The following is a 26,577-nucleotide window of genomic DNA, read 5'->3' on the forward strand; positions in this document are numbered from 1 at the left end:
AGTGGCGGCAGACACTCGGAAAAGTGACGGGAAAGCAATTTTTGCCTCTCGTCTTTCCACACAGCTCTGTAGGCCCAACATAACATTCCCCAACGACAAGGGGGTTCGGCTGTCCCGCCCCTCGCTCCGCCGCTCCCCATTTCGACCGCCCCGCGTGCGGCGGTGTCACACCAGTTGTTCGGAGCCGAGTCGCAGCGGCATCGCAGAAGCTGCCGGCGCTGTGACGACGGCGCTGTGACAGAAGCTGTCCACCCCAGTGCTTCCACCGCGTTCGCAGCCGGCCGTCCATAGCGCCTCAGCCGCGTGCGTCGCGGAAGCGTTCACTTCACATCTCACGAAGGCAGGTGAAGGCGAGGCGGCTGTGGCCGGTTCACACCGGGACGAGTAGTCTGCATTGTTCATCTGACACGCCCCCCGTCTGGTCCTCCTGAAGCTCCACGTCCTCCGCTTCCTCCGGATCGGAGCCGTGCAGTAGTGAGGAGTACACCACCTGACCAGCGGCGGCCGCTGACTGGCTGCCAGCCGGGACGCCGGCCGGCGATTGGTCAGCGTTGTGGGTCGACACCGCAGATTGGACCGACTGCGCGGCGTCGACGGATGATTGGTCGCTGGGCCGCAGGTAGGCGGTGTTTAGCGGGTGAAGGTTGCCATACTCCAGAGGGATGTCGGTCCTTGGCTCGTCTGCCGGGGAGGAAGCGACGCTGTGATGGACACGAACAGATCTACGCGTGACGAAGTGTTTCTACAAACTTCTACTTAATCCTCGCCCTGACAGGGGCACGAAAATGAGACTCCCCGCGGAAGGTTTTATTGAGGACACCTCTCCGTCATGTGGTGCAGTCGCACCCAAAGTTTCGCTGTCCTGTACGGCATCTATTGCGCGTGTTTTGTCACCATAGATGTGTCACTAGCATTGCTGGCTTTTAAGCAGTGATGACTGTTAAGGAACCCACGGCCAGCACAGGCGACGGGCCGACCTGTTCGTTTCGGCGGATTTCACTTCCAGAAGGTATTTCGCGACAAACGTCCACGAATCTCACTAGCCTTGCGGCTGTGTTATAGTCACTAAAATTTTAATATTCGCGTCGTGCGACGTTATTTGAGTCGTTAAATTCAAAAATCGCATACAAGTCACTGTTTTTACTTTAAACTATTCAGAGTGAGTTCAACGGCATACAACATGCAACTTCCTGCCAGTTTCGTCGCACGTAAGTTAGCGATGGCCAGTTATTCGACTTGTGTTGTAGCGTCTCACTCTGGTGCTATTTAGGAGCCAAATCTAACTCCTTTTGACACATATTCTCCGAATTTCTTAGCTCAGAACAGTGATCCATCGGTCTCTGAAAAAAGTGCGTCATGTACACATGTACCTAATATATCTAGCTTTCCACGATGTGCAGAGGAAGCGAGCCTTTCTATTAAAAAAGAAGAATCTGAAAACGACTCGGTCCAAATCGGGGGACTTTTCGTGAGGGAAGAGGGAGCGACATCAGGTTCCAGGAGTACCAGGGTGAAGCATGACGTTTGCCTTAGCGCAATCCTTGATACGCCCCTGATCGCACATCATAAATATGTGCTCAAAACGCATTCAGGTATATGTCATTGTACTCTGAATTGGACAACGAACACGCCTAGTTAAGTTTTGTTTCGTGGTGTGGTGTCTGGTACATGTGAGCATGTAACGCTGAGAAAAATCATTTTAGGAAAATTTGACCTTTGACGAAGCCTAGTGGGGTATGCTATTGACCTAGGAACATAAAACTGATCGTCAACCGCCGGATCTCGTTGAGACCAGCTCAGGCCCAAGCTGTTTAAGTTTGGAAATAGCAGGGGGTCGCATCGACCCCCATATCTGCCCGCGTTATTGAGATCGCTGAACTAGGGTGAGGTTAGGGGTTGAAAGGTAAGAAAGGTAAACAAAGGTTGAAAACCACGAACTTTTTCTTCATAGGTCACTGAAAACGGCAGTGATCCGCGGTCATCCAAGAGTGAAAGGACAAAGTTTCGGGATGTAGCATTTTTCTTCGAAGTCACCCTTTCCCCTGCGTCGCCACACCATGCAGCACGCTGGCCAACATTTCCTTGCCTGTGGCGGACGGGGTGCTCTGTGGAAGGGGACATCCCACACACCAGCCCTATCCCGCCAGACCAACAGGAATTAGACAGCGTCGCCCAAGGTCCGCGAGCGCTTCTGACATCGCGTCCCTCGCCACAGCAGACATCTCCGTCTCTCCGGTACCAGGCCCGACTCGGACCTGCACCCTTCAGTGCGACAGGTGGCGCTCGCTGGGCATACAGCCCGGCCAGTGCGGCTCACAGAACCACTTTGTGTATGCACTGTGCGCTACAAGTGCACTACATAGTTTTTGCAGTTGGACAAAAGTAAGATAGTCCCATCCGGTCTGCCTGGGCAGAAAGCAAGAATTTACGCACTCGTGCCCGTGGGTATACATCAGTGTCACGTATGACAGGGATTGGAACTGGTCTGAACCGATCTGAACTGATCTAAACTAAATTAAAACTAATCTGAGATAGTCGGATATGGTGCATCGGGAGCATCATTAGAGCAAACATTGTCTGTGTCCAGTGACGTTCAATGCAGTTGTTTTGCAAGTCATAAAGTGCCAGTAACTTTCCCGGTTTGCAAAAGCTCTCAGTAGCTGCACATAACACCACGGTGGCGCGCCCGTGGCTGACCTCCGTCTCCCAGCAGGTCGAAGTACTCTCTGTTGAGCACCAGCGGCGTGCTGAGGTCCAGATACTCGGAGCCCGACTGCAGCATCTTGTCAAACCACATGGTCAGCTCGGCGAACGTGGGCCGGGAGGAAGGCTGCTCCTGCCAGCACTGGCGCATGATGCTGTACCTGAGGAGGGTGGAAGCGGGCCCAATCAAACACGTGCCACGGACCTGGAAGAGGGCTGCTCCTGCCAGCACTGGCGCATGATGCTGTGCCTGGGAAGGGCGTAAGCGGGCCCGGTCAAACACGTGCTTCTGTGTTTGAATGCGAGATGTTCTCGACCCTGTATGGGCCGGCAAAGCGACAGCTCTGCGGGTCCTCTCTGTCGTCCTCAACGGAGAGGACAACGGCTCTTCCACCTCAATCTCAGCTCTGCTGTGTAATGGACCCTCGTCCTAGCCCCGTCCTCTCGCGCAGGAGTGCAGTCAGAACCATGGTAGGGGAAGGGGTGTACCGGGGTGACGAAAGACTTCTGCTAGCAAAAACCCTTCCTCTTCCAGTACAAAACCAAGAGGGCACCGACCTTGGTTACCTTGATTTCGAAGAAATCTTTTCGTTTCAATTTATTTTAGCTTTGCTACCACCTTTCAGCTGGAACAGAATCCCGGTGCTATCATCAGGACATGGAATTTCCTTTCCATTAAAAAGCCAATAAAGTTAAAGGACCGGGTACTAATGACTGCGTTGAATTAATCACCGGTGCTATTCACTCTATAACGGTTCAGCGATAAGAACCGTGTGGGGCGCGAGGGATTGAACTTTGATGACACACGGAAATGGGTCCAAGCATTTGCATGGCCGACCCATGTTTGCCTGGAGTTATTCAGCCTCTTTCAGATCTCGTTTGTGTTAGAAATTACACAAAAACGGTTTGTGACGAGAGCGTTCGCGACTCTAGAAGCGGAAACACTGTGTCCGACGCTACAGTTTCTACGAGCCGTGGTGTTGGCCCCGAGGTTAACATGCGGCGGCGGCCGACTGACGGGCGAAAATGACCCTGTATCACAATGCAGCACCTGCGAGCGCCTTATTAGATCACTCCGCACGTGCAGAAGATGTTCCGGGTCGCCGCTCGCGTAATTTTGGGATCGACAGCGGGAAGGAATCAACGTTTACAGTGCCACGCGCGCTTGATGTAAGGGTTGAATCTCAATTGTTCGTGTTACTGCGACGACTAACCCGTTCAGAAGATACGCTCAAAACTGTATCGGTGATATTTCGCCTCAGGCTGCTCTTTGAACGGTACGAATTGATGCCGCAAGGTTTTCGGAAACCTTGTTTCACGGAACGTGGTCGCTCTCGTGCGCCCGCCGCCCGCCGCCAGCCGCTTGGTGTTAGCTTTAGCGGCTGAAGCAAAGCTGCAACGGCGTCGTGTTCAGTCTGATCAATCTGCAACGCCGGGTATCGGTGTTCTTGCTTCTAAGGATTGGAAGCGCGTACGCTCAAAACTATCCTAAGTAGCTTCTTCACCAATCGTTTCCGAAAAGGATAAACTAAGCAAACAAGTGTTTGCTTAGTCAAGAAGTTTTTGGTCCCGCGTCATGCACCCCATCAAGCACTTAAGAGGCCGCTTGTCCTTCCCTGGAAGGGACCCTGCGGGTATGATACTGGGGGGGGGGGGGGACACATAACCGTTGGCGGCCAGGGGCTGAGGGATCCATTCCGTCCCTGTGCACGGTGCCCCCGGCTGTCATTTCGGCGACCCGGAGCCGAGGCCCTCTGTTCGATCCGGAGGCCCTCAGAGGAACACAGATTCATCGGTCCCCCCTATGATGCGGCAGGCCCTGTGACCGGGGTATCGGGCCCCGGATCGACGAATGAACGCTCACTGGCGCAAAAGCTTTCTTTACCGGTGTGGCGGTTTAATAATCAGCACAGGGTCTCCAGTCCTGCTTATCGGGCAGTCAGCTGAAGTGGGGCGGAGGGCTCACTTTCGGTGCCGGGGACCCTGAATAACGCTACAACCGTTCACTGTTTCATTTTCGACTCTTCCAGATGACCTTGTCGAGCGTGAGAAGGTCCCTGACAATCGGGGTCCCGTTCCTGTTCCTGTTCAGCAAGTGTGCCCCTGGCCGACTCGGGACCCTTTGCCAACACAAGACACTGTTGGGCACTCTGGGCCTCTGGTCAACATAGGGGCCATTATTGTTACACAGCCCCTGACCAACGTAAATCGCGGGCCCTGGTGTTCAACCCTCATGGCAAACGGGCCCTTACGTCACATTTCCCGTGAGGGTTAAACGACCGGCACGGAGCCGATTTGCGGTGCAGGTGGTCTCTGGCCAACTGAGGGCCCACGTGATCCCAGGGGGACCCCGAAAGGCGCAGGAGACCTTGACTGACACCTGAGGCCCCGGTCCTGAGGTCCGGGCGGCATAATGAGGCCCCCAGCCTGCCTTTCGGGGCCCTCCAATGGGACCCGTCATGGTCGGCCCCTGCCTGCGCCTCTGCTGTCGCATGTTGCTCGACATTAGCCACATCGATGATTGCCTTCCACCGTCTGGTCCGTGACAGCCCCCTCATCGCCGTGTCAGGGCCGTGGATGGGCGCCTGCTGCACGCAGTCAACAGATGTCGTCCGCCGCCATCGGGCGCTGTCAGCTGGCACTTACATATCCTGGGTACAGTTGGCCGGCCGATCCATTCTGTACCCGGACTTGAGCAGGTGGCACAGCCGCTCCGGGGCTACGCCCGGGTACGGGTTCGCTCCTGGAAAGTTTGCACGCAGCTTAAGTGGATGGCAGACGGGCACTGGCAGCAGTTCAGACACGTGCGACGTTTTAAATTACACTTTTAAAAAGGAAGGTGTGATGCTGAGAATGTTTTGCGGATTTCCGTACAATGTTCAAACATGCAGTTTTATCTTCAGGCTTTCGGAACATCTTCTTCGCTTTTTTTCTGAATCCGGGGCAAGACTGGTCTACTACAGGCTTCAAACCACCACCTGACGAGAGACCCACCACATGGTCCGAATGATTGTGGAGAAAATGCATGTTCAAATGCTAACCCTCCGCGGCAAACCAAACACAAAAGATAGCATATAAATGGTTGGATATACTTAGCACCCTCAGCAAGCGTGGGGAAACTCCAGGGCACTCTCTCCAGGGCCCAAGCCCTCCAGAGCGACGATCGCAACCTGACCTAGCACAAACCAGGCAACTGGCGCTCTTGCTGCGCCATTGCTGCATATAATTTGCATGCAATTCAACAATAATTGAATGTAGAGCGGTTCCAGGACACGGGGTCGTCAAAAAAGCTTCCGTTGTGGCGAAGCTGCTCTGGGCTAACGTCTTGGCTCTATTGAAAGTGAATGTGTAGTGAAAACATACTCCCTTGCAATGGCGGAGTGTGGAGGCGATGAACTTCCGTTGGCTTACTCAACGTGCCGGCTACAGTCGTCGGCTTACATTGCTCGTTCTACATCCACATCGAACGTCTGTCCTGTGAAATGTGTCATTTTACATCGAGCTCTCCCACCCTGAGCTATATTCCCGAGGTGCAGCCTCTTCGACTGATGAGCTGCGAGGGCTACAGATGCTTGTCCTTACTGGCTGGGCAAACCCTGAACTGAGCAACCAGTCTCTCCCAATGTCTAAAACATACCGTTATAAATCCGTCAATATATCAGGTTTTTGGTTAGTTTCTGGTCATTCAGCCTGAGGCTTGCTCCATGTTATCGTTTCGGGCGGTTGCAGATCACATAAAACTGCCCCTAAAAGCCCTGATCTCTACAAGCCAATGACGCTGGCCTGAAGCTCGTAAAAATATATCTGCCGATTTCCTTGAAGCAATAAGAAATCGGCTGGTTTGTCGCATTGCTCTTGGCCTGCCCAAGGAAAATAAGAATTTCTCAAAATATGAAAGGGAGTGTTTCACATTTATGTGGAGTTTGAAATGAAAAAGCCACCCTGAAGACCTCTCGGTGCTGTTTACAACGCTACCTTTCTCGAGATTTATGTTTATGATCGCTATGATCGATCGTCGTTGATCGTTATTATTATGATATGATCCCCTCTAGTTTCTGAGCTACACACCCTCAAAAATGGAGAAAGGTATATCAGGGAAAGTATTTCAAAGTCACCTTGGTATTCATGGCGTCATGACAACTGTATTCAAATCCTGCGATTCTATAATACATGCGGCGATCAATGCTAAAAATAATGTAAATGTCGAGACGTTCACAGCTGGAGTTCGCGAGCAAGATTTCCAGATAAAGCGGCCGTCAATTTGCTCTAAATCAATATTATACAAGGAACGGTGACGTAATCAAAGCATCATGCGTTGAGGAGCAGACTTACTAAACAGAGAATTGTGCCGTTTAGAGCAGTCTTCTCCACTTAAAAGATATACCAATAGTTATAACTGAGCTTGTTTTACCATATATGATGCTTGCTTCAATATTCTCAAATGTGAAACATTCCCTTAAGCGTCGTATTTCCTCTGGTCGTGCAATACGCTGCAACACCACATGAGTAACAGCAGACGCATAACATCAGCTGCTATGGCACAAACTGTAGACATTTTTGCCTTGTCTGGCGTGACCAGCTATCAAAGAGTTGTATCAAGTTTTCAGAAAGCATTGTTGCCCCGCGCGTGGCATATGACCCGAACGTGACCTTAAAAAGCATTGTGCAAGCCGTGGTGCTGTGGTTGGTCTGATACCGCATGTCTGTACACGGCTCCTGCGGCGGCACTCAGGAGTACCGAGGGCAGAGAGCTGTAGGATTTTGAAGAGGATTTTGTGCACGGGTGGTAACAGGCAGGAGGCGAAACGACAACATACCGGACACTGAAGCAACTAGGATGGTTGTGTGCCAAACACCTCTTACACTGCCACACTGTGCGCGTCGTTTAAACTATCATCAAGACCGAGCAGCCAGAGGGCACGTGTTGCACGATCGGGCAGCGGGCAGACCAGAGACACCAACACGCCACAGACGTGCCGAACGCCGCCCCCCCCCCCCCCCCCCGATAATCCGAAGAAGAGCGGGACGGCGCCGACTATGCTACGAGGCGTAAGGTTGTTAAATAGGCTTGGTGTTGACCCTCGAGCGTTAGCTTTCCGACGCCACGTGAGACAGGGAATACTGCCGGTATAGTTGACGAAACTAAAACAAACAAACAAAAAACAAAGCTGCAGTGTCTGGCTATATACTGTTGATGAGTTCATAGCATGTTTGGGTGGGTTCCCGTGGCAGTGACAGGATTTTCCGTTATTATGTTCCCTGCGTGTTTTATTTACCACGACGTGCGTGAGTGAAAAGCCACGAAGTAGATCTCACGGCAAATAAAGCTTCATCATGATCATCAAAAAGTACGTTACCGAAGCTCCTTATCCTTTGTGACTAACTCCCAGAGCAGGACGCCGAAGCTCCTTACTCAGTGTGACTAACTCCCAGAGCAGGACGCTGAAGCTCCTTACCCAGTGTGACTAACCCCCAGAACAGGACGCCGAAGCTCCTTACCCAGTGTGACTAACTCCCAGAGCAGGATGCCGAAGCTCCAGACGTCGGACTTGGATGTGTAGACATGATCTTGGAGCGACTCGATCGCCATCCACTTGACCGGCACTTTGAACAGCAGGTCCAGCAGTCTCAGGGGCGTGCTAAACCAACCTGTTATCCATCATCAACTAACTTATTACCTATCGCTAACCGACACGCAACTCACCACTGACCAACTCATAACCTACCGCCAACCAACCCACTATCCGACACCAACCAGCCTGCCAACCACAGCCAGCCAACTCATTACCCACCGCCAACCAACCCATTACCTAACGTCAACCCGCCTGTCACCGCGCGCACTCGCTCCACGGCTGTGGACATGCGTGGACGCGTCCCTCTCCAGCCCCCGCCGTGGACAGTGGCCGCCCCTTGCGGGGGCGTCCCTCTCCAGCCCCCGCCGTGGATAGTGGCGCCCCTTGCGGGGGCGTCCCTCTCCAGCCCCCGCCGTGGACAGTGGCGCCCCTTGCGGGGGCGTCCCTCTCCAGCCCCCGCCGTGGATAGTGGCGCCCCTTGCGGGGGCGTCCCTCTCCAGCCCCCGCCGTGGACAGTGGCGCCCCTTGCGGGGGCGTCCCCCTCCAGCCCCCGCCGTGGATAGTGGCGCCCCTTGCGGGGGCGTCCCTCTCCAGCCCCCGCCGTGGACAGTGGCGCCCCTTGCGGGGGCGTCCCTCTCCAGCCCCCGCCGTGGACAGTGGCGCCCCTTGCGGGGGCGTCCCTCTCCAGCCCCCGCCGTGGACAGTGGCGCCCCTTGCGGGGGCGTCCCTCTCCAGCCCCCGCCGTGGATAGTGGCGCCCCTTGCGGGGGCGTCCCTCTCCAGCCCCCGCCGTGGATAGTGGCGCCCCCTTGCGGGGCGTCCCCCTCCAGCCCCCGCCGTGGATAGTGGCGCCCCTTGCGGGGGCGTCCCCCTCCAGCCTCCGCCGTGGATAGTGGCTCCCGCTGACCTCTGCCCTTGCTGGTCTTCTGGTACAGGCTGCCTTCGTACACGTCCCGCGTCAGGCCAAAGTCGGAGATCTTGCAGACGCCGCCGGCCGCCAGCAGGACGTTGCGTGCCGCCAGGTCGCGGTGCACCAGCTGGAGATGTGGTTGAACTGTCAGCTAAAGGTGGACCAACTCGGAAAGGGCAGAGACCCAAGTTAGCCGGCCGGTGGCCTGCTTCGTTATACCTCATCGCATTCATGTTTTTGAACCACTCTAGCCCAGATCGAAAATAGATGCCTAATGGCTGCGCAGCACGACGACATCGATTGCCATAAACTGAGAAAATTTCGGCACGCGCACTAGAAATCGGGGCACATCTCCGCATTGGCATTTCAGTGTGCTGACACGGAGAGGTAACAACCAACATCTCAGGATTATTCGGAACTAGAGACCACACCATCCATATGCCCATCAACAGCGTCACCCGTACACTTTCTAGCGACTTCGGCTCCTGCCCTTGTTTAGGATCAAACGGAGTGTTTACTGACAAGTAACGACGTCCTTCGGCATGCAGGGGACAGACGAACCTTTATGCCGCCAAGATAGGCCATTCCCTTGGCTATTTGCCACGCGTAGCTGATGAGTTCTTTGGGCGTGATGGAGCTCTGGCTGTCGCCGGAGCCGGACGCCAGTGTCGACTTCCGGCTTTTGTACAGGTACGTCCTGAAAGTGGAACGATGTCAGCACAGGACGGCACGCCCCGTGTCAGCTCCCGTCCCCAACTGCCACACCGTATTGTGCCGCAATAAATATCGTAATTGAATTTTGTAATGGTGTTTGCGTGTGTATGCGCCATCACATCGGTAGAAATTGCGGCAATGAGTCTAAAAGCCCCTCCTCGCGCAGTCAAATATAAATGTCAATCACGCAGCTGTCATCGGATAGCGGGCTTATCTGAGTTGGCTCATAGTTGTTATGTACGCGCCTTCCCTTGAACCTCATCTGAGCGCAACCGATGAATACATAAAATACCTTTTTTAATTTATATAGGACGAACTACCGTTGCATTGTTTCACCTAAAGTTTTGACTTGTTGACCTACACGAGGTTAATGAGCGACAGTAATATCACACGACAAATCACTACCACTGCAACAGCACACCACTACACCACTACGACAATCACTACCATGGGCGACACCACTTCTTGGAATACTTTGTGTGCAAAACCTCAGGTCGTGGATCGCCGTGCAGTGCTCCTCAAAAACTGCCGCACCTGCAGCTCTGCACAACCTACGACAGTGCCTGCACCCCGGCACACGACACTGCCTCAGCTGCCGCAGCTGTACCTGAGCCACAGCTGTCGCACCTGAGCGACAGCTGTCGCACCTGAGCCGAGCCACAGCTGTCTCACCTGAGCCGCAGCTGTCGCACCTGAGCCACAGCTGTCTCACCTGAGCCACAGCTGTCGCACCTGAGCCACAGCTGTCTGACCTGAGCCACAGCTGTCGCACCTGAGCCACAGCTGTCGCACCTGAGCCACAGCTGTCGCACCTGAGCCACAGCTGTCGCACCTGAGCCACAGCTGTCGCACCTGAGCCACAGCTGTCGCACCTGAGCCGCAGCTGTCGCACCTGAGCCAGATGCTGAGGCTGAGGGTCTCGGACTGTCTGTCCGAGCCTGTCTCATACTGAGGCTGAGAGCCTGAGACTATCTGTCTGAGCTTGTCTCACCTGAGGCAGCCCAGCTCGGCGTACTCCATGATGATGCAGACGGGCCCATCCGCGCCGGTGCAGGCCCCCAGCAGCCGGATCACGTTAGGGTGGTTCACCTCCTTCAACAAGTTGTACTCGGACAGCAGGTCCTGCAGCTCTGACGGCGTACTGGACGGCTTCAGCATCTTCACCGCCACCGGACTGTAGCCTGCGACGCGTCAGGCGTCTCAGTCGCAGTCGACGTAGGCTTTCGGTTTCAGTCGTCGGGACTCTCAATTTCATCAGTCGCCAGCACTGGCCGTCCAAGTGGGCATTATTTTCGTTATCATCAAACGTTAGAGTATCACAGTATTCACATACTTCAGGACTAACAGTGTCCTCATTGTTGAAGCTTCTCAGCCTCAGTCACCAGGTACTTGAACTGTTGGATCGGTATCGATACACTGCACCTGATATAGGCAGATGGTCGTATGCATCGCATCAGGGGTTATCGATGAAGATCTTATCTTAATAGTTGGAAGCCTCGGTTTAAGACGGCTAGCATTTCAGCATTGCTCTTCAGGAGCATCCTGTCTTATTCTCCAAGGCGCTCAGTCCCAGTCTCCTAGGTGCCCAGTGTCAGTCCCCCAGACTCTACGTCTCCCAGGCGCTAAGTCTCATTCTTCTAGGCGCTCAGTCTCAGTCTTCCAGGTGTTCAGCTTCAGTCTCCCAGGCCCTCAGTCTCGGTCTCTCGGGCGCTGAGTCTCAGTCTCCCAGACTCTCAGTCTCAGTCTCCCGGGCGCTCAGTCTCAATCTATCAGACGCCCAGTCTCAGTGGTCGGAGATACAGTATTGGTCTCAGCAGCTCAGTCTCAGCAGAAGCCTTGGTCTCAGCAGCTGTAGGTTCCAAGTCTGCGTTTTCAGTGCCTACCAGTCTCAGGTAACGGGTGCTCTCAGCATTCTCAGCCATCATAGGATTTAGTCTCAGTCGTCAGAGAATCTGAGCTGTCGGTTTGGCGCCGAAACGCTGTCTTCCGCGGTCCCGCGGGACGCGGGTCAGCCGCGGGTCAGCTGGTGATGTCCCGGGTCAGCCGCGGGTCAGCTGGTGATGTCCCGGGCTAGACGCGGGTCAGCTGGTGATGTCCCGGGCCAGACGCCGGTCACCCGGTGAGGTCTCGGGTAAGACGGGGGTCAGCCGGTGATGTCCCGGGTCAGACGCCGGTCACCCGGTGAGGTCTCGGGTAAGACGGGGTTCAGCCGGTGATATCCCGGGCCAGACGCCGATCAGCCGGTGAGGTCTCGGGTAAGACGGGGGTCAGCCGGTGATATCCTGGGTCAGACGCGGGTCAGTCGGTGATATCCTGGGTCAGACGCGGGTCAGCCAGTGATGTCCCGGGTCAGACACGGGTCAGCCGGTAATGTCCTAGGTCAGACGCCGGTCAGCTGGGAGGTTCCAGGTCAGACGCGGGTCAGCCGGTGATGTCCCGGGTCGGGCGCGGATCAGTCGGGGGTGTCCCGGGTCATGCCATTCTCTATTCTTTTCGAAGCTGCAACAACGTGCCCGTATAGCCTAGTTGTACTTTTCACTGCTCTGATGGCAGCGGAAGGACTTGAGTCACTAGAATAGCGTATAGTCCTAATATACCTCAAAAGCATAAATTTACAACGAATTACGATCGTGAACGGTGCTGTGAATGCCGTGCGAGGTCATCGACCTTCCCGGTCATCGACCTCTCTGGTCATTGGCCTTTCTACACGACATGAACGCAATGACAGCTGTCCGCAGGCTTCATCAGCGCTATCAGCAACAGAGCCAACACGTCCGGGTGTGGTGTCGATGAATGAGCTCCAGGTGATTAGAGTTGGATGGAAGGCTTCGACCTGCCACAACCTAATTCAGGCTTGAGGCTGGGTCAGCATTCATGCCAGAGGGCCAAGGGGCGTTTTAATGCGTTTTAGAAACACGAGTGTGGCATTTGGTAGCAAAGATAATGGGATATGTGTTTACGCGTAGCTCTTAGCTTTAGCATTTGAAGATGCCTATGGTTTTGACAATGCTTAAAACAAACGCGAGATTGAAAATGTTCTTAGTTATCCCTTCCGACATGATTATGGACTATCCCCTATCTAACATCAGCAATATGCGCACGCACACGTGAAGGCCGCATGCCTACAATGGGCCGACGCCCGCAGGGATGGAACACAACCCAGCAGGTGTTGGGCGGCCATACAAGCTCTCGCCGAAAAGGTCACGAGTGTATCATGTGGCCAGAGAAGGCGCCAGCTCAGTTGGCTGTCACATAGATGCTTTCACTATTCACTAGCACCCCCCCCCCCCCCCCTCCCACGCCCCCCCCCCCCCCTCCTCCCCTGCTGCCGATGGCTCTTGTTCAGCTGAACGGTGAATACACAGGGAAGCAAATGCAAAACTTGCCAAAGATGTGGCGACATTATATACGTAGTTCGTGGCTGCGCTTTCTGGGTTGATATAGTGTTTGTGCTACGTGTGTTTCTTTTTATCGGGTGATTATTTTTTTCTGGGATGGCTGCGCTACACAGCCCTGCTTCTCACTTCCCACCTTTCCACGCTTGCCCCCTCCCCCCCCCCTCCCGCCCCCGGGGGAGAGCCAGCTAGGTTCAACCAAACAAACTGCCGAATTTCCGGCGCCGGCCCTCACAGTTCTGCGACAGAACACTGAACAGGAGACTCGAGCGTGACGACGACGGAGCGCCCGCGCCATCAACAGACTGCCATCAATCAACATCAATGGGCGCAAACAAAGACCTAGCGTCATCAGTTGCCTACCCCGTCACCGTCGCCGATCATGACAGGATGCCTTTGATCGGAGCCTGCACGCGACACAGCGAGGTCACTCACCGGAGCCGGGTCATAGGAGACACAGCGAGGTCACTCACCGGAGCCGGGTCGTAGGGAACACAGCGAGGTCACTCACCGGAGCCGGATCATAAGGAACACGGCGAGGTCATTCACCGGAGCCGGGTCATAAGGAACACAGCGAGGTCACTCACCGGAGCCGGCTCATAGGGAACACAGCGAGGTCACTCACCGGAGCCGGGTCATAGGAAACACAGCGAGGTCACTCACCGGAGCCGGGTCATAGGAAACACAGCGAGGTCACTCGCCGGAGCCGGGTCATAGGAAACACAGCGAGGTCACTCACTGGAGCCGGTGCGTGACGCAGCGAGATCACTCACTGGAGCCGGGTCATAGCGGGACACGGCGAGGTCACTCACCGGAGCCGGGTCATAGGAAACACAGCGAGGTCATTCACCGGAGTCGGGTCATAGGAAACACAGCGAGGTCACTCACCGGAACCGGGTCATAGGAAACACAGCGAGGTCACTCACCGGAGCCGGCTCATAGGAAACACAGCGAGGTCACTCACCGGAGCCGGGTCATAGGAAACACAGCGAGGTCACTCACCGGAGCTGGGTCATAGGAAACACAGCGAGGTCACTCACCGGAGCCGGGTCATAGGAAACACAGCGAGGTCACTCACTGGAGCCGGCACGCGACCCAGCGAGGTCACTCACCGGAGCCGGGTCATAGGGAACACAGCGAGGTCACTCACCGGAGCCGGGTCATAGGAACCACAGCGAGGTCACTCACCGAAGCCGGGTCATAGGAAACACAGCGAGGTCACTCACCCTAGCCGGGTCATAGGAAACACAGCGAGGTCACTCGCCGGAGTCGGCACGCAATACAGCAGGCTTTCCCCTCCGTTGCTCTCAGTGCCGGGCGCCCCTTTCCCTGCTCCCAGCGCCAGGTGCCCCGCCCCTGCTCTCCAGCTCCGGGCCCCTCTCCGTACCCCACCGCTAGGACGGGCCGCGCGTTTGGTCATGGTGTCACGGGAAGCCACGTCACTGATGTAGAACGGGGTCACGTGCAATCAGAGCCTCCTCCTCCATTGGCGTCTTTACAGACGTGCATGTATATGCGTGTGTGTGGTGGTCGTCTGAATATATATATATATATATATATATATATATATATATATATATATATATGTGTGTGTGTGTGTGTGTGTGTGTGTGTGTGTGTGTGTGTGTGTGTGTGTGTGTGTGTGTGTGTGTGTGTGTGTGTGTGTGTGTGTGTGTGTGTGTGTGTGTGTGTGTGTGTGTGTGTGTGTGTGTGTGTGTGTGTGTGTGTGTGTGTGTGTGTGTGTGTGTGTGTGTGTGTGTGTGTGTGTGTGTGTGTGTGTGTGTGTGTGTGTGTGTGTGTGTGTGTGTGTGTGTGTGTGTGTGTGTGTGTGTGTGTGTTGTTTCTGTGAAGATGATAGCATACAAGGCATTTGTTTTGTTTTTTTGCCTTTCTTTGCTAAATTTGCTAAAACATATTTCAAAACGGATAAGATAAACATGACGATGGATAGTTTACTGTGCATAAAGTGCATCAGGAACGGAAACAAAACATTACAAAGACTTGTATTGCAATCACATCAAAGATGGCTACCACAAAAGGCCTAATAACTCAAGAGCTGTGCACGAATTTGTTTCTTTAAGGCCGTGGGGAATTCGCTGACAACTATGCTTTCCCAAATTTTGAGGCGCCTCCTGGCATTGCATGTCCAAAGGATGTTAGTGTCGTCGGCCAACTGTTGTCGTGCTAATGTCTTGCCACTTTCGTGTCGCATGCGCTCCAGCGGCGCACCGTCGCGTACGTGCAGTGTGAGAGTGTCATTGGTACACCGATGTGGTGTATGGAACCAACTAAACAGCCTTCGAGGCGCATTTAGATTGACACACTACATTGGTGCACTTAAGGTTGTCGGCTGTGTCAGTCCTGTTTCTCATAAGACAATTGGATATGTTTTATTGCGATAATAACTGACAAGGTTTGCTGTGGTCTATATGAATATGGTCGTTTCCGCCTTTTACGTGTTCAGAGATGATTTCCGGTAGGGCCTTGAGTCTTGTGTGCGAGCAGATGTTATTTGATTTTGGACAACCGGTCGGACGGCTGGCTGTTTTCCTTGCTTTGGTTCCTTATCGTGAAAATGTCCTGTCATAACACTTTCAACATCCCCAAGGTCGGTCTGATTCACACTGATTCTGAAGGTAATGCAGCCCATTGAAAACAATGTTCAAATGGACGCCAAAATAAAGAGAGAGGGAGAGAAAGAGGGAGAGAGAGAGTGGGAGGGAGAGAGAGAGAGAGGGGAGATTCAGAGGAGAAAAGCTGCACTATTACTTTTCGTTTACTATAATAATATTTTACATCCCATTAAACATAAGCCTTAAATTTTAGAAATTAACTCCGTATCACTAATGCTGATTTTCATTGAAAGATAAACTGAAACTAGAAATAAATTGAAAGGAGAGTAATTACCTGTATCACCGGCGATTCCCATCGCGCGGCCCTTGAGCACCTTGCCGAACTCGCCCTCTCCCAGCAGATCTCCCAGGACGAGCCGCTGCCGAGGGAACTCCCATTTGCAATCGACCTGAAACACCAGTCGATATTACGTCATCAGGGGTGATGGCCGGAGACGCGGTAGTGACCTGAGAGGAGCGGAGCTCGTGTTAGTGGCGTCAGCCATGTCGGCATCACGTCTTCAGGGGACGTGAGAGCGGCGGCTGCCTGCTAGTAACCTCAGGAATGTCCGTGTTTGAGCGTGGTAGATTTTGGTGTTCTGATGCCGCGATACCGATGGCCAATTTGCGACTATCTTATTTTTCTACCGCCCGAGAATGTCGCCGGAAGACCCAACATTGGCTCACGATATTGGCTTACGACTGGCATGCCTTGGGCGTCACAGGTCACTGGGGCGGTCGGAAATGGCGGCGTTCTGAAGTAAATTGGACACAGGCCTTCATCTGCCCAGTCGCCTGACCGCGGTGACCTGGGTGGGAAGGGCGGACTCAGCGTCCGTGCTCGCATGGGCGCCGTGAACGGGACATGTTATTACTAAACTGCAGTATGAGTGTCTGAAAACAGTCACAACGACCGCCATGCTCGTTGCTGTCGCCATTTGGTGCCTCCCACTCTGGTAGTAAGGACTGGTACGTGGGAATCAAACCTCGTATCTCTTCTTTCCGAGGCGCGCAGCTTAGTCACTGCACGGTCGGTACCACAGTCGATTTGGTTTGTGCTATTCATTGTACTGTACATACTATATACTGTATTTGTACTATATGTATATATACATATATACGCATATATATATATATATATATATATATATATATATATATATATATATATGCATCGGCCGAACAAAGCGCAACAGAATCTGATATTTTGGGGGCTTTCAGGCGTCCAAGAACAGTTGCAGGCGAAAGTAAAGGCCCCACGAGTAGACAAAAAATATTCTTCACTGATTGCCAGGGTAGTGATTGGGATATCATAGGGCTTATTACGCTGTTCAGAGGCCTTTTGCCGTTTCCGGAGGACCTACACGCCGACTTGTAGGCTCAATCCGATCGCTAAGGAGCCTTCCACTCTGCACTCACTTTCCTAGCATTTGCCCGGAGTGCCCCGGGCTGTCGGCCGGGCCCTTCCTGCTACCGTACCGGGGCGCTCTTGTCAATCAGGAGCCTTCCACGGATTCTTCCCGTCAGCTGATCGCATCAACCAGACGACTAACCATAAATAAGGTAAGAGCCATGTTCGAGTTTATTTTCATGATATTTAGCATGGAACTTTAGTTAATTCAGCCTGTTTTCCGAAAAAAACTTAGACTAAAATGACACGATCTACCATGATCTGGAGGAAATTAATAAGTTCCATGTATGTGCTTACCTAACTCGCCTAGCTTTCTATGGCTGCGCACAGTAATATGGGTTCCCGTATTTGTTATTTATTGCATTATATAGTGTGTGTGTGTGTGTGTGTGTGTGTGTGTGTGTGTGTGTGTGTGTGTGTGTGTGTGTGTGTGTGTGTGTGTGTGTGTGTGTGTGTGTGTGTGTGTGTGTGTGTGTGTGTGTGTGTGTGTGTGTGTGTGTGTGTGTGTGTGTGTGTGTGTGTGTGTGTGTGTGTGTGTGTGTGTGTGTGTGTGTACATGTATTAGGTTCCATCTATCTTAAAATTTAACTGCAGGAATAAGATTTTTAGAGTCCAAGCTGTGGGGCCTCACAATGTTGCGTGGAGTGGAGCCCATGACGAAATCCTAAATCCGCTCCTGGTTCGTGACATGTCCCCTGCCTCCTCAGCCTCCCTCTGGTTTGCCGTTGAGTATCAGCATGGCTCTGTTATTTCCATTATATATTATACATATTATGTCATTGCATTGCTCGTTAGCCGTAGAAACAAATAAAACGGGAACGTTTTGACAGGCGTGATCTTCTTCGATGGGACTGTTCCACAAATAAAGATGTTGGGCAAACAACAAATGTAACGGAAAATCCCACTTGCAGCTCTTAGTTACTATGGAACTTACTTTAATCAGATGTAAAAGTGTTGCTTACTTGCATTGACATTGTTGGCTACGGTGCTATTCTTAAGCTGCTTTTATTTCGATTTTCTGCCTCATGTAAGTCATATCTAGATAATCGCACCGTAGCCTGTGCTGGTTACGGCGAAGCGCACTTCGCGTTAAAGACGTGCAATCTGCGGCGAAATCTAACTATTCGCAGAATGCCTTTTATCTTTGGGTAACTTGATGCTCCATTGCCTCACACACAAAGGCTTCAGAAGCTATGCTTTCCTCGACCATGAGCACGAAAAACCATGAGGCGGGGCGGCCGTGCGAAGCTTCTGTGACGTCATATTTGTATGGGTGACGATCCCGTAAGCGGTCCGTCATAGACTGCACAAGTTTACATGCTTTTGTTAAGTCACAAGCAAGAGGATTGGAAGTCTCCAAGTCTGCAGTCAGACTCTGACTCCAGAAGTCTGGAGTGCTGCATCGCCTCATATACAAATGCTTCAGAAGCCATGCTTTACCCTGACCCCAAAAGTCTGGAGTCAGAGCGGTGCAAAAGTCGCCGCAACAGTCCAAGGCGACTTGGTGTTTGGCCTCCTGCATACTGCGGTGGTGCAGAACACTTTGCTGGATGTCAACATGCCCTTAACGACCATCGCGGCATATTTCGGCGCGCCGGCTTAACTAGCGCCATCGCCGACTGTTGACACTGTTACCACTTCATCGCATTAGCCAAACATGTCATGGCAAACAGGCGCCACAGGCTCAGCCAACCTGGCGACAAACAGCTCGCTCGGATCAATGGCGCATAGTTAAAAAAGAACTCGGTCGCCTCGGTTTCGCCAGCGGTGCGGACGACAGCCCGCCCCGGTGAGCGCGTTCCCGGCGATTTGCGCCGCTCGTCCGGCCCCTCTGTTCCGTTCCCAGCGGGTGTGCAGCTGTTGCCCGTGTGTGACGTCAGACCTGGGACTAGTCTCGGCAATCGAAACTGCTAAAAAAGCGCGAGCTTTTGTGAACTACGGTGTTTCCCCATTCAGTCACTCAGGAAGACGTATTTATTTCTTTTTGACGATCGTGCTCGATCGATCACTGAGGAAGACGTATTCATTTCCTTTTGACGTTCGCGATATCTATCGTACTGTTGGCGGAATGACGTGCGTGTTCCATCGAGTTTTCAACAACACCGACCCACTTAAAGCTCAGGTGCGGATACGATGAGGGCTGACAAGGAGGCAGTTCGTTTCTCTTCAGAAGCTCCCCGCTGGCGGCGAGGCGGTCGCCATGAGCAGCGTCCCTCCCCTTCCCCTCCCTCTCCCAGCCAGGTCGAATGACGGCAAAGTGGCTGTCGCAGACGCCTCGACCAGGCCCACTGCGGCGGCGGTCTTAGGCCGCACTGCTGAATCGATAGACAGCAGGAGGCAATCAAGGTCGCTGGCAGGACGCCAGCATCGCAACACCGACCTCGTGACCTTTGGTCCACCTGCGAATCGGCGCGGTCGCCTCGGGCCCAAAACGGTCGCTACCTCCGACCAGCGGCGCCAAACGAAGAGCCGGCGGGCTTCTTCAGCTATTCCCCGCGCGGTGTGCGACGCAGTGACATGCTTAACAAACACTCGTCTTTGCCTGTGCTGCTTAGAGTGAGAGGCTGATTCCCTGAGGTCGATGCAGCCATGCGAGCGTCAGGTACTGTAATAACGTTGAGTGCGTAATAATCCGGCATGCTCGGACGGACCCGTTAGCTCTGCATTGCTGCTCCACGGAGCAGAACGCCCGCCCGGGGCTTTGTGGCGGGTGTCGAACCGGATGTCGGCGTTCCGTTCCCGGAGGAGTTTCTTAGCCGCCCGGTCACGTGACCTGCAGGTCCGCTTCGATTGGTCGACACCGCACGGGCGGCTAAGGCGGGTCAAACGTCGCGCAGTGGTATTTCCTGAGCCCCTGAGGGACGCGAAAGATTGATGGAAGAATTAAGGTGCTTTCTCGCAGCTTACTTCAAAGGTGTGCTATTTTGGTAGCTTTCCATTCCAATATACTCCAGTGTTGTTCCAACGGACACCTGGATTCGTGCAGGTGTTCTTTAGAAATCCCGTTCTGTCGAATTTTATTAACAATTCATGCGCAGTTGGCCACGAAGAATATGTGGTGGTTAATTTCGCCTTCACGCGGCTCAGCAGCCAACACTATTTCCAATCGCAACGTGAGCAGTGAGACAAAGTTGGAGATAAGATATCCGGAACATATGTCACTTATTTCTGGCAGTGTACTTCCAAATGCCATATCCAATGATTCTGATGGCATTTCTTGAAGATGATTACTATACTCTGGTGCGTGTTTCTGACAACACGTATTTTCCAAAGCATCGAAGCTTAAACATCGTAGGGCTGAACATGTTCAGAAATTTCAGAAGCAATGTTGTTTTATTAAACAAGCACCATGCAATGATTCAAGCCGGCTGTCATGCAGTAAGTAACCAGAGGTACAGCAACTAGTAGGCCGAGGGAAGGGGGAGACACAGACCCCGGACTTTCCGGACATCTAACATTGTCGCAACATGCGTTGACTGGAAAGAAACAATAACAAAACTGTGTCGCCTCGCCCGTTAAACTTGGGGAAACTACCATTACCCCACATATAATACAGCAAGGACAGAATGCATCACAACAATCAGCCGGTGCTGCCGATTTTACCGAGTTCGGCGTCCTGAGTCGGCCTCTGTCAGTTGTATTATCTGAGGTTTGATGGCACTGATGGAAGGAATTCCTTTGATCCGCCATGCATACCTCAACACGTCGCTTGTTTGCTTAGTGCTTTCTCTAGTCCGTCAGCCTAGAGAATGCCCGCCGACAGAACCGAGGCAGGAACGCATGATAATGGGTCGAGACGACGTGATTGTGCATGCACTATTAATCAATGTAATGGCTTCCAGCCGCGGAGAACATTTTCATAGATATGTGCAAATGTATGCCGAGATTCTATCGCGAAATATATGTTTGGATAATGATGAAACTGTGCATGCATCGTTCATTAGTGTAATAGCCTCTAACACGAGAGAGAATGAGAGAGAATCTTTATAGATAAACACCAATATGTGTGGAGATTATATAGCGGGAATGAGAGAGAGAGACAGATGGGGAGAGTGAGAGAGAGAGAGAGAGAGAGAGAGAGAGAGAGAGAGAGAGAGAGAGAGAGAGAGAGAGAGAGAGAGAGAGAGAGAGAGAGAGAGGAGAGATATAGAGAGAGAGATAGATAGAGAGAGAGAGAGAGAGAGAGAGAGAGAGAGAGAGAGAGAGAGAGATCGGGGGTAGCCTGATTCAGAGACTGTCACCGCCGCGCTTAGGAAACAACATGAGCCATAGCATCCTACATGCGCAAAAATGAAGAGACACTTTCATGGGCTTCCCATCCTCGATAAAAAACGAATGGCCCTCAGCTTCTCCTTGCTCGGCATGCTGAGTTCCAAGCTCTTATGTTGAAACGCCTTCAGCATAGCAGAAGGTACTGGTTGGACGACGTTGAAATGCTTAGTAATAATATAATCGCTATGTAGCGCTCCAATACCTGCTAGCATAACGAAGGTAACTCGACATGAGAACTTTGAACTCATAGTGCCTAACATTATCTCCAGCATGTAAGACTATTCACCCTGCTCTTCCGAAATAGTAAGTTATGTCACTGGCCAATGCTTCTGCAGGGTTTATCTCGTACTATTACAGAGCAAACATCGGCAACCCTGCTTAACCAAAGCCGCGCTTTACAGATCGTGCTCTCTTCTCCAGTTTTTCGCTACGTCATGGCGGAAAATCCAAGAGTCTAGCCACTAGGAATACCAAACCCCAAGTGGATGACTCTTAAAGACACGGGCTTCGGTCAAAGACCCTGAGACCAAGCCCGTGCCCCATTCCTGGTGTCGTGATAAGACTGATCTGAGTCGCGAGTCCATCCATGTAATATTAAAGAGTCCAAGCCTCTGGGCGCTGGGCACGAGCTAGAGTTAGCGTATGTGTCCGGGGTTTCAAATATTCAGTCCGAGACCATTAACTATTTGGGGAATGCCAGCGATGCTTCACATTACATTGCCATGAGCAGGTCGTCGACGGCATACATTTAAATAACTGTTAGAGTAAAAAAGCCGTAAATGTTGTAAGTCTACACCTGAGCCGGCGCAACCCAACCCAGATGTTTAATTGCACCCACCTGCGAGTCATACAGAGCTTCGGCAAGTGACGCTTAGCCTTGCATAACCCAGCTGCAAGTTCATGCAGCCTAACCGGACCCAGCTGAATTCAGCCATTAGCCCAACATCGTTCCTCGGGGTCGGTTCAAAGGTCACTTTGTCTCCGAAACGCCGCGAGTTTGGGCCGAATTCATGTGAAATCGCCCGCTACAAAGTGTAAATTGCTTGGCACGGAGGGAGCGTGGGTACCTTGGGCCTCTCCTTAACTCAGTCCCTAACCGAACCTAACCGACACCGACAGGTGCGATCATGACCAACTCAATCCAGTACAGGGCAGCGCGCATAGCAATTTCTTCTCCACCATATGTTATATAGTATGTGGATATGTTCCATATCAACTTTGTATTTGAAAGCATATTTCGCTTCTACTGTGCACCCTTCCACCGCAGTTGAAACTTGAATGAAACCAGGGTTAAGTTCAGGTCCCATGCCTTACAAATGTATGAGATTGAGCCTGTGCCTTCCAATAAATCGATTTACTTGAGTTCAGGGGCCAACAGGTCATGAGATTGCCTCATTCTTCAAGTCCGGACGGGCCCATGTCCGGACACCAGGTGGCCCCACTGTCAGCTCCTTCAGATGTACTTAGCAGATGTAAGTGTTGTACAAGAACAAATGTGCCGGACGGGTCATGCCTTAGGCTTATCTAACTACACGGACACATGCAATGGCGCAGTGCATTGCCACACCGGAGAATGGCAGAATCACGTGAGAGGCGAACCAGTGATCCTACGCCAGTCCGAAACAAAATGCGCCCAGTGTCGTCATCCAGTGTTCATTTGCATACATTCGCAGGTCACTGAACACGACCACACTCTTGCCCACACCCTCGACACACTTCCCAGCACCGACTCCGTCAGCTGGCAGGGCAGGGCGCAGCGGGGGAGGTGGTGGCCACACTCTCATCCACTCTCTCGCCACACTCACCGGCACCGACTCCGCCAGCTGGCAGGGCAGGGCGCAGTGTGGGGCGGCCGACAGGGACGTTCGGCGCCTCGCCCCCAGGTCCGCACCCCCGGCTATGTGTGACAGCGCTATGTGATCCACGGCGAACGGGTCCTTCCGGGACTTGACGGCTCGACCTCGCCTGAGGAGGTCACCCGGTGAGGACCCAGGCCCGCGCGCGGGCAGGACAGGGACACGCATAAGGCACCGGATCCTGTGCTTGGCGTTGGTAGCGGGCTCAGCTGGGCTGCGCTCGTGGCAGAGTCAGCTGACTGTTCCGTGACCGGTTACGGCCTGGTGTGCGAACATGGGTCGTGGGTCACAAGAAGGCGGGGAGAGGCCGGTCCTAGCAATGACAAAATATGGCGGTAACCACCTGTCATTGTGACTTGTGTGAGTGGCAATACACCTCGAGCCTTGTAAACCTTTTAAGAAATCCCCGAATGTTTTGCTGAGACATTTTTTAATGACCCAAGACATTTCTAATCAGCGAAGACCCTGATGTCATCACCCCAGTGAAGCAGCCCCAGTTAACGGAAAGGCAGTTTCGAGCCTTCGCCGCCGCTGCCGCCGCCCGTGGGTTACCCACGTTCCTCAGCGTCAGCTCCCCGGCCACGTACCAGTTGTCGAAGGCGACGCCGCCGAGGAAGAGCAGTGTCACGAGCAGCAGCACGCCCAGTGTGACGCCTGTGATGCAGGCTGTGCCGCACGGCGCCGACTGGGCCACCGCCGCCGCTGCGGCGCACGGCCAGAACACACACACATAGGTCACACAGGTCATACAGGTCACACAGGTCGCGGCCTCCGAGCGGCGGCCAAACAGCGCAGCATAGCTCAGGTGAGCAGCTATGTCTTTGTGTCGTGTTGTTGCGTGTTGTGGGCAGAGCGTTGCGCATGCGCATGTGAGCGTCGAAACAATGCTTGTATGGGCGCTCTCAGTCAGGGACACAAAGCACCAAGAAGTGGTGAAAAGTGCCGCACAAGCAATGCTTTCAGATTATTGTGTTTCTCTTTCGATTCATTTCGTACCGTACTTGCTCTTTGCACGGACCTGGAAGCTTATCGAATGTCTGCTCCTGATCTTCCCCAGTATCTTTTTGCAGCTGGATATGTTTGTACCATGATGATTTCTTCGCGGTGTCCAACGTGCCACTTACAAAAATTGTCTACGCTACATGGTAGTCACAGTTCACTCCGCTCCCGAGCCCCAGCCCGCCTCTAATGCTGACATCACCTCCCCACCCGCTCCCGAGCCCCAGCCCGCCTCTAACGCTGACATCACCTCCCCACCCGCTCCCGAAACCCAGCTCGCCACTAACGCTGCGTGCGGGGGGTGACGGGCTGGGCCGGCCGGCCGGCCTCGGCTCCGGCCTCGGCTCCGGCTCCGGCTCCGGCTCCGGCTCCGGCTCCGGCTCCGGCTCCAGGTCGGCTGGCGTCGGCTGGCGGCCGTGGCCGGTGCTGCTCCGGTGTGCAGACGCACGAGCGCGGGTGCAGACAGAAGCAGACGCCGCAGCCCTGAGCCACGCCCCGGCCGGCGGCTGTCTTCTTCAGGCACAAGCCCTCTGAATGGTGGTCTGGCGGCCAGAGCAGCGCGCAGCCGCGTCACTCGCCGGTGGCGACGGCGCTGGTCTCGTCAAAGCAATCGATGGTACGATCCCTACCGCGGGGAACTTTCACTGGTGCCGGCCTCCCCCAGGGTAGCAACGGTCATGGTCTTAGCAGTTACAGAAGACGGCTAGCAGAAAAATAAGCTGACGGAAACACACCAATGGATGTGATCAGCCTGCGTGATGTGCGCTACAATGGTGTGCGATCTCAATAAGTCGACGCCTCATGTTCATTCCTGCCGACGCTGCCGACGAAGAAGAGGCCGAGGTCAACTACCCTGAGCCATCTGCCGAGATCCTTACAGTTCTTCTATTGGCTAATCAAAGAATCGCACGAGCCTATCAGTACAATGAGAGATGAGTGGCAGGGATGCCGGTGCAAAGCCGACTTCGAATCCTGCATCGACCCGGCTACTTTCAAGAAAGCCGCTGCTGCTAGGTGTGAACTACGTGAAAGGTTCCAAAGCAATACTTGGTGTTGGTTTAGTGTTTCAGAGCGCGTCGGCATCGGGGCCAATTTGCGCCCAACCAAATCAATTCTTGCATTAGAACTTGCGCCAGAATTTTACCAGACAGTTGCATCAGCACTGTATGGGAAAACGTCTGATAAATATTTTCCACTAACTGTAGATTTCCTGTCAATAGCAAGCCTTTCACAGTGTTTTTGCGGCAGGTAAGGAAGCTTTGAGTTACTCACAATGCTTCCTGGAACAGCGCGGCTGTTGAACGATGAGGAAATTCAAAAGCCTACCACACAGAGCCAGCGTTAAAGCGGCTGGCCAGTGTAAGCAGACCTCCCTCTCCCTCCTTCCCCCTCCCTCCACCTGTGGCCTGCCGTGACCCGATCTAACCTGCGCAGTCCTGCGGGCAGAGTGCGCCGTGCAGCTGCTCCAGCGGGTCACACACGCCGTCAGGACACGTGGCCAGGTCGGGGCTGCACGTGCCGTACTTTGACGTCATGTCGGTGGCGCGCGGCGGCCGCCAGCGGCAGGCGCCGGCGGCGCCCTCCCCGCAGCGGCGCTCGCACGCCTCGGCGTCGCTCTCGGCCGCGCACATGCCCTTCTCCGGCAGGGCCTCCCCCTGGCAGCCCTCGTCGTCCGACGTCAGCGTCACCCTGACGGTGGTGTTGACGTCGCCGCCCGCCGCCCCGCCGACGCCTGATGACGATGGTGGCGACGCTCCGTCGTCAGCCGGCGGACCCGACAGCGTCAGGTCGATTTGAGCCGCCGCTGGCAGGCGGTCAGGCGCCGCCAGGTACACGATGTTCCCTGGTGACGTCATGGCGAAGGCCGCGGAGGCGCCGAGCAGTCGCAGCTGAGCGCGGCCCAGCGCCGGCGGCGGTTGGAAGACGCGCGCGAACGGCGCCGCGGCCCGACTCAGTGTGACGTCATAGAGGGCCGACGCCGGCGGCGGGGCCTGGCTGGGGGCGGCGGGCGGCGTCGCCGGCGGCGCACACGAGGTCAGCAGGTTCACCGTCAGCTTCACCTGCGAGGCAGGGGCGAGGGTCAGGGGGCCACCGCCTTCCTGGGCCCGGGCGGACAACACCCGTGTACTGCAA

The 26,577-nt window shown here is 53.9% G+C and overlaps 1 protein-coding gene across 1 annotated transcript; it reads right to left on the reverse strand.

Annotated features, from left to right (window-relative positions):
• Nucleotides 1–370: 370 nt before the first annotated feature.
• LOC119104351 (proto-oncogene tyrosine-protein kinase receptor Ret) lies at nucleotides 371–26,300 on the reverse strand. Its single transcript, XM_037228046.1, has 14 exons — nucleotides 26,049–26,300; nucleotides 25,871–25,967; nucleotides 24,885–24,986; nucleotides 24,033–24,099; nucleotides 23,395–23,554; nucleotides 16,202–16,316; nucleotides 10,891–11,080; nucleotides 9,747–9,882; nucleotides 9,183–9,312; nucleotides 8,203–8,307; nucleotides 5,350–5,446; nucleotides 2,698–2,864; nucleotides 578–681; nucleotides 371–490 (listed from the first exon to the last, which is right to left on the reverse strand). The coding sequence occupies exons 1-14, from the start codon at nucleotides 26,298–26,300 to the stop codon at nucleotides 371–373; spliced, it is 1,842 nt and encodes a 613-aa protein (XP_037083941.1).
• Nucleotides 26,301–26,577: the final 277 nt, after the last annotated feature.

This window comes from Pollicipes pollicipes, unplaced genomic scaffold (assembly GCF_011947565.3).
Source record: "Pollicipes pollicipes isolate AB1234 unplaced genomic scaffold, Ppol_2.1 Scaffold_6052;HRSCAF=7182_pilon_pilon_pilon, whole genome shotgun sequence".
In the NCBI taxonomy this organism is placed as follows: domain Eukaryota; kingdom Metazoa; phylum Arthropoda; class Thecostraca; order Pollicipedomorpha; family Pollicipedidae; genus Pollicipes; species Pollicipes pollicipes.

Bases quoted from the DNA above. Each gene is read 5' to 3' on its own strand.
- LOC119104351 (XM_037228046.1), bottom strand. From the start codon at position 26,300: ATGACGTCACCAGGGAACATCGTGTACCTGGCGGCGCCTGACCGCCTG. The intron at 11,081-16,201 runs GTAATTACTCTC...GACGCGTCGCAG, and splicing joins GGGAATCGCCGGTGATACAG to GCTACAGTCCGGTGGCGGTG. The intron at 9,883-10,890 runs GTGAGACAAGCT...TTCCACTTTCAG, and splicing joins GCCGAGCTGGGCTGCCTCAG to GACGTACCTGTACAAAAGCC.